This window comes from Plectropomus leopardus, chromosome 20 (assembly GCF_008729295.1).
Source record: "Plectropomus leopardus isolate mb chromosome 20, YSFRI_Pleo_2.0, whole genome shotgun sequence".
Taxonomy (NCBI): Eukaryota; Metazoa; Chordata; class Actinopteri; order Perciformes; family Serranidae; genus Plectropomus; species Plectropomus leopardus.
The window spans coordinates 12052216-12070491 of NC_056482.1; the positions used below are offsets into that span (position 1 = coordinate 12052216).

An 18276-nucleotide genomic window follows, 5' to 3' on the forward strand; every position below is an offset into this window, starting at 1 on the left:
CTCAGTTACATTCAAAGCCCATGATGCAAAGCACAGCCTCGTCCTGTGCTATTTGTGAGGCCTTACCAGGTGTTGCTATCCCCAAGTGACAAGTCTAGCCCCCCCCCATTGTGTCCTCCTGAGGATATTAATCTTCACTCGGTGGAAACATCTCCGGCACAGCTAAATTATTTTTACACCACCTTGAACAATGGTCATCGGCACACATGTCACACAAGGCATTGTGTTGCAGAACACATTACGTTTAAATAGACGGGAAATAGGGTTTTTCTAAAGAAATAATAAAACAGCCATGCCACAGTTACTGCTAATGTATTTCTCCAAGTCCAATTTTGCTTCCAACTGTGTTGAAGCTCAGCATGTGAATACCAATTAAATCAGCTGCCACAAAGGATTGACATTATAAACAAGCAATTATCCACTAGTAGACCAAACAAGATCCATAGCTGCACATAACATGTGTAGAACTGGAGTATTGGTCATGCATGTATTCTCCTGATGAATATGTGGTTCTACTTTAGGTGTAGGATATTGTAAAATTTAAAAATATGAAAACACATGTTTTGGTTACAGATCAAAACAAATATTTTAGCATGTGCAGTGATCACTTCTGTATGTATGACACGATTCAGAAACTGATCTGTAAATGAATTTTAATCTTGACTATCACATAATATGCAGAATTTATGAGAGATATTTTCTGAAAAATTGTGTCTGAGTTGCCACACACAGCTTCTTGCCTGTTGGACACAAACCACCTCACAAATTTGAAAAATGATGGCGTTGTCCAAAAAAAAAAAAATGGTGTTGATGCAATTTTATTGTGCTGGCTTCCCTATGTGAAAAACTGTGCAAATATTTACAAAGATGAAAAATAAACAGTTGAAAAAACACGAAAAAGAAACACTATGTATAAGTTTACAAAACCGAACAGTACTAAATGGATTTTATCACTTGCTTGTCACCTCCTCCACAACCAAGGCAGAACTACCTTTACCTGGCCCAGATGACCCCTTTTTAAACGTATAGCCCCTCCCCCTGGGCGTGTCATATACATAAAAAAATATATAATTCACAATATAACACAGCAGAGAGGTCCTTTGCAGCCTCTTATGCTTCAGTTTATTTTATATAATAATTTAACCCCTCAGTTCAGACTCTGATCCTGAACCAAAACAGGTCAAAATGCACCAAAACAACATTAAATATAATAAACAAAATGAAGTAGGTCACATGACTCTGTCAGGGAAGAGGGCGCTCTGTTTAACTGAGGAAACAGTTCGGCTCTGTTTCGCCAGTCGAACCCAGACATGGAGGACGGGCAGGTGAGCCCACAGCGTCTGGTTAGTGGCCACGTGTGTGAGGATGTGCGTGTGAATGCATGCGTACAGATGGAGCAGAATAACTGCGTGTGCACCCTCGATCGCGCTACTTAAACAGGTAAGGGGAAAAGAGATTGTCGCGAGGTGTTTTTTTAATTGCTGGGTGAACATGGAGGGGAACACAGCTTGTGTGACGTGTTTGCGCGCGCCGCCCGCAGCCAGAAGCGCAGCGGCGGTATGTTTGTGTGTATGCGTGTGTGTGTGTAGGTGTATGAGTGCGCTGCCGGTGTCAATGACGGAGCCGCTCCTTCATAAAGTTACAAACAGTTTGCAAGGCTGAGCTGGAGATACATACCCAAAAGAAAAGCCCACATTTCTGGTTGGAAGTATGTGGAGGTGGTTGAAGGAATGAAAGAGGGAGACTGTGTTTATACTGCTGAACAAGCCTGGCACCAGTGGAAAAACTTCACAAAAATCGTGGCACTAGCTCCAGCCGTTGAATTTTTCCACATTTTGCCTCAACAAATGATAGTTAGGGCATGTTAGTCAGAGTATGCATTGCTGCATGCAAATTGTATTATTACTAAAATATTCATCTTCATTAACCATATAAACTCTTGTATCCCAGACTCAACTTAGACTCTAAGTTAATATTACCATTCCTTGCCTTATCTGGACATTCTCAAAATGCAATGAATGAATACAAGGATGACCATACTGCCCATTTTATGTATTATCCTCAATCTTTAAAATGATACTCAGTGCCATGTACATACACTGGAATATGTGTATAATAACAAAATGTCTTTTTTCATATTTGATTGACGTTTATATCTCATGATTTTGCCAACACAGATCATTTTATAGTCTGGGCCAAGGGTTGTGGCTACCAGTCAGCAAGAGCTTCGTGGTGCCACCGGTGGAGCTGTCTATCAACCCCATCGCCAGCTGTAAGACGGACGTGCTGGTTACCGAAGATCCGGGAGAGGTCAGGTCAGTCTGACTCAGCTCTCAGCTCCACACTTGCGCTGAAAGAGAACCTGTGTGCAATAGTTTCTTTTCTTGTCATACTAAAGATATTATGAAATGTATGTTTTTTGTGTAATTTAAATGTGATTAAGTATGTATATTTCGCAAAACAACGTTTCTCAAAAGGACCTCTAATGGTGCCAGATGTGGTGGGCAGGATGTACGATGTGTAGAAGTGACGCACCTGGGATATAACATATGTTACAACTGCAAAGCCTTTTAGTATCCAGTACACCAATTAATCAGTTTCTACAAACTGGTATTTTGATTAAAACACATCACAGCATCTGTAATTTGGTTTATTTGACCCTGAAAATTCAAGTATTAAAGATTAGTATGTTGTATATCCATTAAAAAAAGGTTTAGGCTTACTACCAAAGGCACACACATAAAAAAGTGCTTTGCCTACTTTGCTCTAAAATTTGGAAAACAACGTAAGACTGTTCAAATGAAATAAAAATGAAAAATACCCGTTAGGAATTTACTCAGGTCATTAAATCCATGAAAGGTCTCAGATTTAGATGACTAAAGTGGCAGAGCGGTATTACAAAAACTTAACTTTGGGCTATGCGCATAGAAATCTTGAAAAACCCCAAACAAATGTCAACAAGGTTATGGATTTGGCAATCCCACAGTGCAATAACAAACTACTGGCAACACAAGACTTGTGTTTTTTTCATCCAACCAGCCGGTAGGAGCTGGCATGCATCAGTGCAGCTGAACATCACAAAACATGTCAGAGCATCAGCTACAGATTAAAACGATCACCCATCTATGGAATCCAACTGACACCAGCCGGAGCAGTGATATTTCATTTGAAAACCAAATTGCCTGCCGTTGCTGCATAGAGAATGTTGCACTTGTCACATAATTTAAAGGAAAGAAGAATATTATTGTGATATAGGAGTTCAAAATATGCTTGTGCATCACTGCATGTTATTATTTTACCCTGTAGCCACAAAAATCACCAGCACACATGATAGCACATAATGCACAGTTATTAATAGGCTACTGATGCTGTGATGTGTTTTAATCAAAATACCAGTTTGGAGAAACTGATTAATTGGTGTACTGGATACTAAAAGGCTTTGCAGTTGTAACATATGTTATACCCCAGTTGTGCCACCTCTACACATCGTACATCCTGCCCACCACATCTGGCACCATTAGAGGTCCTTTTGAGAAACGTTGTTTTGCGAAATATACATACTTAATCACACTGAAATTACACAAAAAAAACATACCTTTCATAATATTTTAAGTATGACAAGAAATATGGAAACCAACTTGTTAAAAAAACACACAAACGCATAAAAAAATAGATTATACATTTAGCTCACAAACTAAGTAATGTCCAATTGTCAATGACATGAGGAACAGATAATACTGCAAACACTGATGTGTTTACCTGAGGATGATTGAATTTGCTTTAAAAAGACTGCATACATGCGTTACTTTGTTGTTTGGCTCCACACAGTACTTCTTATCTATTTTATTTGTGTTTATTTTGTAAGAAGGTTGTTGTATGTCCATTTTACCCGCAGCCCTTTCTTCTAGGGAGAAATATAAACAAAAGCCTCATAGCTGCACTGCCTATTTCTCACCTACAATGTTTTCAGAAATGTATTTTAATGCCCCATTTCACCGATATGGCAAGAGTTTGTCAACAGGAAGCGGGTGCCACACCGCACAGTGAAAATGGAGGCTGATCAAACAGTAAAACTAAGCAGCTCTGATCAAAAAATAAGATAAAAAATAGGCCCAGATGTTTTCAGAAACATGTTTTAGCTTACTGTTGAACTGAAATATGAGATTCGGCCGACTGCCATTGTTTTGCATGGACAAGTCCAAATTACGTCACCCACCAGTAAGAGTGAAGCATTTTGGTAGTTTTGGTAATTTTCTACACCTTAAGCAAAAGCATCCTCTTTCTCAGTTTCCTCTGATCTTGTAGCACCAGTTTCAAAAGTATTTGCACCTTTCTGCTGTAGAGTCAGCCTAGTTTCATGTAAGGACATTGTTTATATTGGTGAAATACTTCTTTATGAAAATACAAGATCCTGAATCTTTTTTTTTTTATGATCAAGTAGCTGTTTGATATTAGCGGTTGCCCTCTCACATCACTGACACAGAAACCAGCAACTGAGAATGCACAGATCTTGTTCAGGACTTTGAGGTGCCTCGTTTTAGATACTAATGCCATCATCGGTTCAGACAGCTAATAGGGGAAATGTGCTTAACATAGCTGAGGTCGTTTTTATACCCTGACAAGGTATGTTTGAATGTACCTGTTGCATGATTGGAGCTGAGCTAGACTGTGAGCACCCACACTGACCCAACAGAGGTTGATGATATGGCTGACCTTGTCCTCAGATAACGACTTTCACACCGTGGACAGCATTTTAACACTAAGTTGTTAATCATCCCTGCATGTCACGGGGCGCCATTATACTGCTCATAAACTGCTAAAAGTAGCTCTGGACTGAGAATATATTAAAACACATTTGTGCAGAAGATGCTCACCTTAACTGACTACATTTCTCAGAATCTTCTCTGCACTTAATCTCGATTTTTGACACCAGAAATTCAATAAACTCATTTGGAATTCAGAAAGCCTAAAACGCAGTAATCACTGGATGCCGAATATTTATGTCTAACATGTATCATATAAGTTGTTGTTTCAAATTTTTTAACCACCATCCAAACTTTTCAGACGCTTTATTAAATTGCCTCAGGAGCACAGAACTCCCGAGGCAATTGTACACATCTGCTTACTCTGACGCAAATGGGATTGCAGCACGGCTCTCAATTAATTAGCCAAGGTATGTCACTTACTTTGAAAGAGGGTTGTGATCAGTGATGGCGAGCTAAAAAATGAGGACATGTTTCAGAGCAACAACAGTTTACAGCCATACATCTGCTATATGCCGATTTGATCGGATTCAGAATACTTATGACAAAAAAAAATTACAGTCTCTCCGTTTAGCTCCAAGGCAAAGCAATTATGCTACAGCAATTATTCCCTTTGTGCATTTCCTTTTTTCTTGACTATCACTCAAGTGCCATCATTATTGTGTGATGAATAGACCTCACCGCGTTACATCACAAACGCAGGTGCAAATTGAGCACTGGAGTAGAAGGCAAGCTTAGTTTTTGTTTACTCTGCAGCAGAGGAGCTCCATTTGGGTTACAGCAAGTTAAGCCATTCATCAGTGGAAGAATGAGACTTGATCAAAGTGGCGAGCATGTCTCCTGTTGTCACTGCCTGGAATTACACCGACTGTCTTTTTAGAATGCACTCATGCCTCGATGTATGAGCTCCATTAAGATATTGGCATCTTATTTAGTAACGGTAACTTAAAGTGAGATATTATGTCTGACATTTCATAGCAACATGACATATTACATATTAACCATTGTAATAGATAGAAACCAAACCATCTTTCTTGTCTGCCTGTTTGAGTTGAAGTGCGTAGATATTATTCATTCTTAAATGGCATTGCACCAGGAAATAACTGAACTTTGAAAACGTGAAGGTGGAAACACACATCATATGACTGATTTAAAAGCCCCCTTTAATTGGAATAATAAGTTAATGATGTGTATTTGCTTAATGATCAGTTCCTGTAACATACGAGGATCTGTCAGCTCATCATGAATAATGCAGACAACTCATTATCCAAAGCATTTTTGTGGAACAGTGTCCCGTGGGACTTTATGAAGTTTCTGGCTGATGCACTTTCCCAGAGTGTTTATGCAGGCATTGATGTAATCAGTCAGTCATGATAGACATGTTGATCCGGGGAAGTGGAGAAATGCACTGTCACTGTGGCATTTAAAAGACGTAACCCCAGTTTCACTTCTGCCATTTCGTCTCACTGGAAAGTGGGTGTCAAGGTGAGTGTCAGTGTAACGGAGCATAGCTTTTAACTGGAAATATTTGGTCTCTTTGTTATCAGTGTCAACCGACCTCACATCAGTTAGGCTTCTTTGATAAGCCTTTTAAAGAAGCTTGAGTTAGAAATGCGCACTCAGAATGTGCGGCTGTTTCTATATTATCAGGTACATGACATACTGTCAAAGAAATGAAAAGACTTTATTTGACCAAAATCACACACAAAAAGCGATTTCTCCAGCTTTCTGTAGTTGTATCTAGCCTTGCTGTTAAGCTCAGCTTTTTTTTGCCTGGTGGAGCTAAATGGAATTTTAGTATTTGTGGTGCTAGAAGCATTGAAAAATAACTTTTGGTTATTCACTGGATGAATCCAAAGACTTTGCTTTTTGTATTTTCATTGTGAATGATTTTCTCCTCTCCAATTCGTTTTGCTTTCTTTTTTTTAAAAAAACTTTTTTTTAAACTGCAACCGTGAAACACAACATTCATATCAAGAATTTTTATTTTTCATGGTTACGTAAATTTGTCAGTGTTGCCTCAGATAACGAAGGCCAACCTTGACCAAAGTCAATCTTTCGTTTTTTTACCTGGTTGGTCTTTTATTTCCTGAGAGAAAAGGAGTTGTGGTTTTGGATACATTTAAAATACAGGATGCTGTGTGATGCATTTATCCTGATTGGTTTAACCAGTGCATGCAAATTTCTGTGCCCTTCTCCACAGGGGTGAGTGCACACAGCTTATTAGAGTGTAAAACCTGTGTGAAATAGAACAAGATGCCTCCCTGATTTCACTCTAACTACATACCTTATTGGTATGTTCTCTTGACACACTGTATTAACCTGTTTGACGAAAAGGTTACCAAAATAGCTTGTTCAACTATTTACCTATAAAACAGTACTTAAAATGCACAACCAATTATAAAGCCGCGGAGCTGTATCTCAAGATTTGCTCACTTTATTCCCATTTTATTTGCTCTTCAGTGACTTCACTAGTACAGTCCTTGACATTTAAAGCCAGGCACTGTAGGGGAAGATTTATTCTGGTAAATGCCCATACTATACTGTAAGGTGTTTTTAAAACATAAAAGGGATAAAATTGCTCATAATAATAAAAGCTGAGCTTCTGCTTTTGCAGAGTTCAGCTCTTAGCTCCAGTTTATTATTGCTTGTATAAAAGGGATTATTTACGAAATGAGACATTCAGTCCATAAACTCTGTACATAGGAATCTGGCATCACTCATTTGTCAGTATATGGACAGTTTTAAATTATTACATTTGTTTCTTTGCTGTTCTTTGATAAGTGAATGCAAGGTTACGGAGCCAAGCACACATAAATAGCCTGACATTTGTGAATTAACCTCCAGTTAATACTGTGCTTGCCTTGGCAGTACAGTACCTTTTGTTCAAAGTAAACATTCACATACTTTATAAGCTTTTCCTTTAACAGCAGAACCCTGAACAGGATGCAAAACATAAAGTATGTTGCCCTGTTTTGCTGTGTTCGGTGTTTGGCCTGGTTAACAGATCAATAACAACATCAGTGTTGGAATTCAGGCTGAGCTTCTTTTTCTCAGTTGTGTCAAGAAACACAGAGCTTTTGCTATACCTCCAAGCCATTATTATGATGCGCACAATCCAAGTTTACCTTGTACTTGTGCTAGATGAAAAAAAAGTTTCCTTTTCTGTCAACAAGATAAGTAAAGAGATTGATCGTTGGTCAATACTGAATGTATTTAGTTTGTAACACTTTACATTCCAGCTCAGTAACAACGTGGCAATGATGGGATAATCATTAATCATTAACATATTGGTAATAATTAAGCAATACTGTCGTAATAGCAGTGGGAATGTCTGGGTAGTATTAGACTGAAATTCATGTAGCAGGGTGATCAGGGGCCAAAAACGAAGGGTGACTAGAGATCACTAGGGATCACTCCAGCCATGGTGCAGCAATGTGCGATTAAAGGCAAATATTGGCCAGGAGTGGGAGGCCAGTGGCTCCTCTTATTGCTGGCCCCTCAGACCACACCTATATTCAAACTTACCTTTCAGTGTGATTTAAACTACCCCGTAGCATTTTGTGATTTTATCTTGCACAGTTGTGACGTTATGCATTGCCAAAATATGTCAACAGACAAACATACAGACATAAAGACATTTGGCAAAATACTCAAAATGACATACGTGGTGGTTCCTGCTACAACTGGTGGCACCTTGATCACATTTTGCCATCATGAGACACACACACACACACACACACACACACACACACACACACACACAGACACACAGACTCACAAGGGGAAAATGACTAATAATGGCTGCTGGTAATAATGGGGAAACACATTTGAAAATACTAATGAATCAAAACTATTTAGGAATTGAAAAGTTATATTTTGGTAACAATATTGTAACCTGCTAAAAATAAAATAAGGTAATGGAGGTTTATGTTCTCACAGTATTACCGCCAACTATAACACCTTAAAAATCACAGGAAAATTCTTGGAAGTTGAAACTGGTAATTACCGTATGATAATGCAATCATCCTACCCCATGTCCCAAGCAGTCCCTTTTGTTTCATAGTAATATTGTAAAAAAACATATATGTTTAATGTTGTGGCCTGTTACCTGGAAATGTTTCTGTGTGATAACCATAAATCGGTGCTGCAAAGTTGCTGAATTTCATGTTTTTTTTAATTGGTAATTACATGCTATTACTTTCATAATCTCATTATTAACAAAATATTACCCCACTGCTACCGTGTTACTACAGAGCTGTAATGTAAAGTGCAACTGTTTAGTCTTTTCCCAACCATCAATTTTATATTTGAATAATTAGTTCTCTTACTCACTGTCCCATTAGCAGTGATTGAAATCTTCTATTAGCATTGCGTTCCTGCTGCTTATTATTGAACCAAAGCCAATCTGTTGACAAACATGTCATAAATATCACAGTGTGTGATATTCAGACACACTAGACTGTGCTCCAAGCCTAGTATTTTTGTCAATAAGGAACTGTTAATAACCTTCAGTGGCTGCTGACACTACACACTGGTGATTTACGACCTCACTCACTATGACCAAGTGAACCATCAAAATGTGCCACTGCCAATAATCCAGTGCAACTGCAAGAGTTGACACAAGAAAAAACATTAAGTGCATAAATCCCCTTCGTCTTACTCATATCTACATCAAAATATGTTTTACAGGTCAAAGAATCGATGTATCAGTTCTTATTTTATCGCTTAGAGTCACCTGCCTTTTTTCAGCTACTAGATTTTTCCTTAGTGATTACAGCAAGCTTAAAGAAAATGCACTCTATTCTGTGACGAAAGTGCTTGATGAGAGTCAGCATATTTGTGGGGAGCTGGAGCAAGAGCATTAATCAAGTGCAGGGGCAGACCAATAACGGGCTCTGTAATCATGCTGGAGCAGCGCTCTAAGTTTGGGCATCGTCGCCTGGTCATTCATCATCTGGAAAAGCAAGAGGCAGAGAGGGAGATTAATAACAAGTACATTAGTCAGTGTTTAGATGCAGCCGATGTTCTTCTGGGTCAACCAACACAGTCACGGTGCCAAAAGAGATGATCTTGATTAGCTAATGATTTGGAAAAGGAAACATTGTCAGGGCATAAGTTTGCTGTTGATTTCTGTAACAAATAATTTCTGTATCCAACAGAATAAAGTTCTTGGCCCTTCTATACACCTTTGTGGATCAGTTCTCAAGCTTGTGTTGATTAAACAATGAGGGGCAGACTTCGCTGAATACTCTCAGCACTCTGTGCCATCATTTAATATGTTGTAATAGCCCTATTTTTTATTTTCTTCAGCATTTGTTTTAGCAATTTTCCTCCTTCTGGACTGTCTTGCAACAGGGATCTTGGAATTGATTGTTTTTTCATTTTCGACTCACTATTCCCTCTATCCAAAAGGAGAGCCTGTTAGCATGCAACTCACAGCTGAGGCAGCCCATTATTTTTGTCTGCCTCACCTTCCCCACCCTCTGTTTTCCTCTGAATTAAGGAGTCATTTGTCAGTGCTTTGAGTGCCTGCCAGAAAGAACTGATGCACAGAATGCCATGTGTTGCCTGTCTAATTCAGAAAAAATTGAGTTGCCAAATAAAGAGAAGAATAAGACATGGGGGACCGAGACAGAGAATGAGCTGAGGCAGCCCATTATTTTTGTCTGCCTCACCTTCCCCACCCTCTGTTTTCCTCTGAATTAAGGAGTCATTTGTCAGTGCTTTGAGTGCCTGCCAGAAAGAACTGATGCACAGAATGCCATGTGTTGCCTGTCTAATTCAGAAAAAATTGAGTTGCCAAATAAAGAGAAGAATAAGACATGGGGGACCGAGACAGAGAATGAACTTTTTAAGATTTTGGTATAGTGCAACAACAGCACAATATTCCTTTGTGATTGCACCAGCAAAAGGGCAATGTAGAGGCAGTTACCAGACCATAGCAAGGAGGTTTGGGATCCTCAAACAGAATTGTTTTTTTAACATAAATAGTAAGTCTCAATTATAACCTGATCCCTTGCCCTATCCATTCTGCTTACATTTGTGCAACTGTGTGGAGGGATCACTGTAGTATGTGACATTCAGAACCAGCCCATGCATAAGGAAAGATGACAATAAAAACCTTTCAACAGTGCGCTCATACCAGTGCTGACTTTTAATTTTCCACCAGCCCTAATCAGAAGCACGTGTGCCGGATAATGAAGCAAACATCATACAAATTTAAGTTCTCTATTGCTACCCCAGGCACATAAACCTACAGCCACACTTTCCTAATACTACCTTTCTTTGACAGTGGCTCTAAAATCACAGTAAGTGCAGTCAATTAAAGGGAAGCATCACTTTGCCTGAGCTGAATTTATGTGAATTGCCTTTTAATCACATATATGCCCCATCTACCTTATAGCGAGTGCTGATTGTGTTAGGGATGCTATACATTTACTATTGAACAGTACACATCCATAAACAGCAATTCAGCAGCTGAACAATTAAAGTATCTTTAAATATTCAGTGTGACTGATGCTTTCTGTGTCAGTGTGTAGACTGCATCTCACAGTTTAGCTTCTTATTGATACCTTACCCTCCCCCCTTAATGTGAAGTGCCCTCTAAAGACACTCGAGGGGTATTGGGTCTAGTTGATTAGTATCAGTCTGAGAAATGGCAAGTCTTTACAGAACTGTATTTTAAACAGATGCTATGGAGATTACCACACAAATACTACACATTGTGTTAGAATATATACAGTAATGACAGATCAACCCAAGTAGATAATGGGTCTAATCAAGAGTCTTCTGATTATCCGTGACTCATCACATCACAACGTACTTGATCCTAGGTCACTGTTTAAACCAGGTGTTCTGATATCAAACATGATGCAGAAATTGCAGAATGGATTTGGGGGACATAGTGTTTGTAGCTGTGTGATTTTACTGTGACCCAGGCATTGTTGGCCAGCAACCAAAAACAACTATATGTATACAAACAGTGGTAGATTTTTCTTTGCATTATGCTGTCACATGATGGTGACCCTCTCATCCACCGGGGGAAAGTCCCAGCCTTGAAGAGCCAGCTGGTGATTTTTCAGTAGTCCTACAATTGCCTGGCATATCTCGCTTTGGACAATTCCTGAGTAGGAGAGTCCACTGTCTGTTAAGGTGTTTGGTTCCAAAGGGCAGGGCGGTGCATAGAGGTGAGCACAACTGCATTTGTTTGTACTTCTCAACTTCAAGCACCAAATCAGGCAATTTTCTGAAAAGTGGGAACTTGGACTTGTCCTCAGTAACAATATCTGTTGCACCCCAGGCCTTGTAGGGTCTTTGGCTCTGGAACAGTTGCCAGCTTGTTTGGACCAAGGAGATTATCATTTGGTTCCAATGCACCAGGGAATGTGTTTCCCTTTTTGCATTAAGTCAATTGATTGGGAGCAACGGACTCTGACATGAGTGAACCCTGTGCTGTTTTTAATATTCATCAATGAGCAGCTCAGGTCTTGAGATTGTCTGGTTCAGTGATAAGGGTGCGTAATTTCCGTTGTACTCACATGATGTTTACTTTTTAGCTTCATAGGTCTATAATGTCTCATGTGCATCACAGAGTTTGCAGCTGAGAGTGACAATGTGTCACATCAATCTCCCCAAGTGTGAGCTCATAGGCTATGCCCCCTGAACCACACCTGAGCATTGGTTTGTGAGCAAAGGAGTTAGATTGGCAATATAAGAAGTTGGGTTCTCCACAAGGTGGCTGGCCTCACTATGCATGACATGGCTAAAAGCTCAAAACCCAAAAAAGACCTTTGTTTTAGGCCCCTATTTTCCCATATTGAGACCATTAACTTGGTTCAGGATTCTGCAGTATTAAAAACAAACCCTTGGTCTGTCTCTTTTAGAGGTGATCAGCAACAGAGGCCCAGACCTTGAGGTAGACCTATAATGACCTAATCTGTCAGCTTTCCTGGAAGCACTTGGTGATTCTCCAGGAGGAGGTTGAAGTTGCTGGACTTCTCTGATCCAACTATGGCCCAAAATAATTTATTTTCAGCTAATCCTTTTTGATTTTGTGAAACCCATTAACAGGAGGTGTAATTATTGTATATAAACTTTAATTTTGACCTATGTCTCATCAGAATTTTTCTTCGCTGAAAAATATTATAGCTAAAGTTACACGGTTGCTTTGATAGGTCCTATAGCTGCAACAATAACTCTACTTATTATCAAAGTAAATATAGAAGAATAAACAGATGTGAACTTGAGGAAGTCTCGTTTTATGTGTTTAGAGAGTTCAGTTCACATATCCTGTGGCTATCCTAGAAATGCAGATCCAAACAAGACAGAATGAATATAATTAAATACATGAATATGAGATATCCTCCAGCAACTCTGACTGGTTGACCAAAAGGTTAATTTCCCACCCTGTTTACAAATGCCTTTTTATTTGGCCTCAAGAAACGCATGCTTGACTACAGCAGAGCTGCTCATGTGGCCGGCAAAACAGTGAACTGTAATATATTGCCAAAAAACAATGTGCTTCTGAAGAGTTGTATTTGTGCATTGCCCTTAAGGACTTGGAACTTAAGAATGACATTACTATTATTGCATAATGGATATGCCATAACCATTTCGCCAGTTTTGAGCATTTCTGCTGCAAACAGAAGGTGACCCTTTAATTATCTTTAATTATCAAAAAGCATTTTCCCCATAGACTACCATTATAAAAGACACATCTACAAAACTGTTGACAGGACACCTCGAACTGTAAACAAGGTCAATTATGGCTCCTTCTATTATGAATTCTGTTGCCACGGTGGATTTATATTTGTAAAAACACCTCCAGCTTGCACCTTGATATTTAATCACATCTGTAAGTAGTATAGTTAATCACATCTATAAACAATAGTATTGTTTACACATAGGGCCTGTTATCTGAAATGATTGAAATAATGCAATTGTAAATATTGCTAATATTCCATGCTCCCTCTTGTGGTCAACAGACAAAAATATTTAGAGAAATAATTCCTCCTGTTTAATGATGCCATTCATGTCCACATCTCAATGAATGCTCAAATCAAATGGACAAAAGGCATAGTTAATAAGGTGCAATGCACAAATTAACGGCTACCATAGATGAAAAAAACAAACAAGAAAAGAAACAACTCCTGACTCCATTCATCAAATGGAACAATATCCACATTTGTACTGATGGGTTCTTCGGTAGACATTTTTTTTTTATATAGATATTCAGAGTGTGTGACAGTGAGTGATTTCCCATCAGCACAGCACTATGTCAGCAAAGGTTTTATTTTGCGAAGGGGACAGTTCCTATGTGCTGTCAGTGAGCAGTAACACCTCACCGCTCACACAAGGAAGATGTGCCATTTATGGGCTGATGTGCCATAAATCTAACATGAAAACCAAATGTTTAAAATAAAAAAAATCCCTGGCTGAAAACAGTGTGAGGTGTTAAACAGCATTCTGAATGCTGATCACACTTGGGCAGACACTATGAAAAAGAAAAAAAACAAAAAAGATAGGATTTTGTAATTGAAAAGGGAGGCAGGTGTCTGCCCACATCTACCCGCAATATATCCTTGCTTATATTAATATGATATGAATTTTGAAGGTTTTTTTGTCAATGCCGTGCACAGAGCATTGCTGCCTTTTTGATACATTTTAATGCTTTGTCTTTCATCTTTGCCTAAAGCCAATGACAAGGTCGCCATACAATTCTTTTCACAAAAATGTTCGACAGTGAATACTGAGTTATTAAGAGTTTGTTCTGCTGCCTTTGCTCATTGAAGAAACTTTGCAAGATATGGACCTTTGAAATGGCTTATATCTATTTTGAAGAGAGGTTACTTTTTAAAAACATTTTTATCAAATTAACCACAACATTTATGTGTATTACTGATTTCTGTGGCCACAAAAGTAGCCAAGTACACATAGATGGAGACACACAGTAACAGTGACAGTGACAATGCAATACATACTCGCTCAGCAGGGCATCTGTCTACCCATCATTCAAGATCGTGTTGTTGTTTGCAGAGTCGAGTCACCATCACAACACATTGTGGTCCCTGCGGTCCCATTGCGAGAGACGGGGCTTTTGTTTCTCTGCAAAGAAAAACACAGGGGTTGCTTACCCCTTCGTTCACTCTTGACAGCAGGCATGCAGAGCTCGGTGTATGGGCATGGCTGAGCATGCTGAAGAGATCACAGCAGCTGAGCTATATGGCACTGGTGAAGCTGACATTTCTCAGAAGAAAGCACAAAAATCCAGCATTTAGGAAATGATAGATTCCACCATTGTTTGTAATGATTTTTTTGCTTTCAAAGAGAAGAAGCCCTGGCACTGGCAGAGTGACTGACTCACACACACACACACACACACACACACACACAAACACACAAACACACAAACACACATACACATATACACACATACACATATACATACACGTACGCATAGTGCACAGATCAAAGAATCTCTAACCAGACTTAATCCTGCTTGGAATTGACATGATCCCCAGAGGATGAAGCTTGCTTACTTTGTCAAAACTTGTCCAAACCTTATAGTGCCTACCTATGAGGTTGACATTTGTAGTTTTAGGTGAAATGCCCCACTATCTATTGGATGGATTGCCATGTAATTCGGCACAAACATTCATGCTCCTTCTGGGATGAATTGTAATAACTGTAATAACTCTCCTGATTTTTCATCTAGTGCCATCTCCAGGTCAGAATGACGATGTGTTCAATGCTTTGGTTTATTACTAAATACTTGTAAAACTGATGATATTCCACCCTGTTTGAATGTTATCACCTTATTAAATCGATGTTAATAGTTGTTATCAGTGTTATAATTTTAGGTTAGAAGGCCCCTGCTACACCGAGGGCCCCAGTAATGAGTCCTACAGCCCGGAAATTAATTAGTGCTTTAGCACCTTAGGTTCCCTCGTCCCCTCAAAAAATACATTGACTTTGAGTCAATGTATTTTTGAACGGGGTTTTAGTTAGAAGCCTGACATATTGTCAAAAAACTAAGCAATCCAAGCAGACCACTGTTTAAGACCAAAAAAAAAAAAATCATTAGCAAGAAATTGGGTAAGTGGTGTTTCCAACAGCATTTGTCCCCCCCAACATGGGAGAGGGTTTTTTTTTTTTTTTTTTTTTTTTTTTACAGATTATTTTTTTGGAGAGCTTTTTTTGCCTTCATTCCATAGGACAGCTCAAATGTGAAAGGGGGAGAGAGAGGGAGGAGAGGTAGGTTGACAGGCAGCAAAAAGCCGAGGCTAGCATCGAACCTGCAGCCGCTGCAGTGAGGACACAGCCTTGGTAAACGGGTCGCCCACTCCATCCACTAAGCCACCATGCACGCCGACATTGGAGTTTTTTAACTGCGCCACTGCGTCTGTATCCTTGAATGTGTTTTTTTTTTTTTTTTTTTGTGACGCATTGAAATATTTCTGGCTGCTTGTACCCCCAAACATGGGTGGTTGCTAGCAAGTCGTCATTCTGTTTCCAGCAGTGTTTGTACCCTGTATTTCCAGTGACATTAATTTCCCAAAATGTTTTTTTCAGGGACACATTGTGGCATTTCCAGCTGTGTTCCTTTCTCCGAAACATAGGTGGTCTTTAGCGAGTCATCATTGTGTTTCCAGGGTTGTTTGTGCCACAAGTGGGTGTTTTAAGCCAAATCTGATCTTTTCCCAACCATAACCAAATATTTTTTGTGTCTGTACTTAATCACGCAACAACCACGTCATTGAAATGTAAAGAAACATCAAGTTTGGCCAGCTAGCCATTTGATGATGTGATTATTTCATTCTAAATATACTAGTCGGTGTAGCAGGAGCCTTCTAACCAATATATTTTTTTACATACCAATGAAAACAAATACTAATGTCTGTTTAATAGAGTGATGACATTGGTAATGAGTGCATATTTCCATTAGCATCAGCCATGACTTGTGTTAAGTGCTAATTAGCAATCTGTAAGCATTCTAACACACTGATCTAAGATGGTGAACATGATAAACATATTAAACATCAACATGTTGGCATTGTCATTGTGAGCATGTTAGTATGTTGACATTAACATTTAGTTTAAAGCTCCCCTGTACCATGCCTGTAGACTCTTTGTCTTGTTATGAATCAGTTTCTTTATAAATGAACAATAAATGTAATTTGAATAAAGTTTTGTTATTGTGCAGATCTGATAAAATACAGGCCCATCTAGCAGTCTAGTGCTGTAGTTCCACAGATGAAAAATGTCATTATAATGCTATCCTATAAATCAAAAAACAAATTAAATGCATTGAGTCAAATAAACTAGAAATCAAGAAATTACTATTTACCTCTAATTGCTACAATTTATTTTTGAGTGTGAAGGCATGCATTTGCAATGCTTTTCCTTTTTTGTTCTTCTGCTGTCTCCTTCAACAGTGCCAGTTAGGGCGGGCCTGGATCCCTTGGCCTTGGATGAGTCCTGAGAGTTTATCAATGCAGAGTGATGATTCCCTTGGCTCTCTGTCAACACACCGTGACAAACATGTCCAATTAATGCCAATGCACTGATTAGTCCGAGACATGACCCATCATTAACCAGCACGAACCACTGCATGCATCACTCCTGTGAAACTTTTAAAACAGCTGTTTTAGAAATGCTATAAGCCTGGTACAGCACAAGTCAAGCCCTAGGGTGCACCATTTTTAAGCTACTGTTGGATTGGGTTCACCTTTGTACTGCCAGTCACAAACGAAGCTAAAGCCCGCAGAGGAAACCTGACATGTCGAGAATAAATTACATTTTGTATTAAATAACAGCTCTGTTATTTTCTTCATTCTGTTAGTATTTCAGCCATTAAACTGAATTAGCATTTTATGAGAAATAAAACAGGAGTTATAAACTTTACAAGTCATTAACTGCAGGTGGAAGGGTAAAGGCCACCAACACATCATGATTTGTCACACTATGGGAGTATGAATAGCTTCTTAATTGCACTAAAAACAGCAAGTTTATGAGAGACTGCTTTCCAGGTGGTGAGGGATGTTCAGCCGCTAAGGCAATTCTTTTCACTTGTCATCGCGTGTACTAGTGTCCCCATTTACACTACAGAACATATGGAAAGTTTTGTTTTTAAATTTTTTTGTCTTCCATTCCAGGGAAGAGGCCATGATGTCCACTTACTTTGAGACAGTAGAGGATCTACTGGCATCTTTTGGGCCTGTCCGTGACTGCTCCAAAGACAATGGTGGTTGCAAGAAGAACTTCAAATGTGTGACTGATAGACAGTTGGAGTCAACCGGCTGCATGGTAAGTACATATGCCATGTACTATTTTTTTACTGCCTTATTGGCATGCTGACATGAACATGTTGTTCTGCATGTGGTAAAACATATTAATCTTTATGGTTTTACCTGGGCTTTATTCAAGGATAATTAAATATATCTGTTATGGACAGGGTTTATAAAAAGGTTTGTTTGCCAGTTATTAAATGGTTGGTTTTGAGGTATAATTA

General features: G+C 39.0%; 1 protein-coding gene across 1 annotated transcript in view; it reads left to right on the forward strand.

Annotated features, from left to right (window-relative positions):
- The window catches only part of LOC121959628 (astrotactin-2-like), a 353725-nt gene that overhangs the window by 178301 nt on the left and 157148 nt on the right, over nucleotides 1–18276 (forward strand). The window contains exons 10-11 of the mRNA XM_042509044.1: nucleotides 2178–2315; nucleotides 17921–18071. Coding sequence (XP_042364978.1) covers nucleotides 2178–2315; nucleotides 17921–18071 — 289 coding nt within the window. The remainder of the gene's footprint in view (nucleotides 1–2177; nucleotides 2316–17920; nucleotides 18072–18276) is intronic.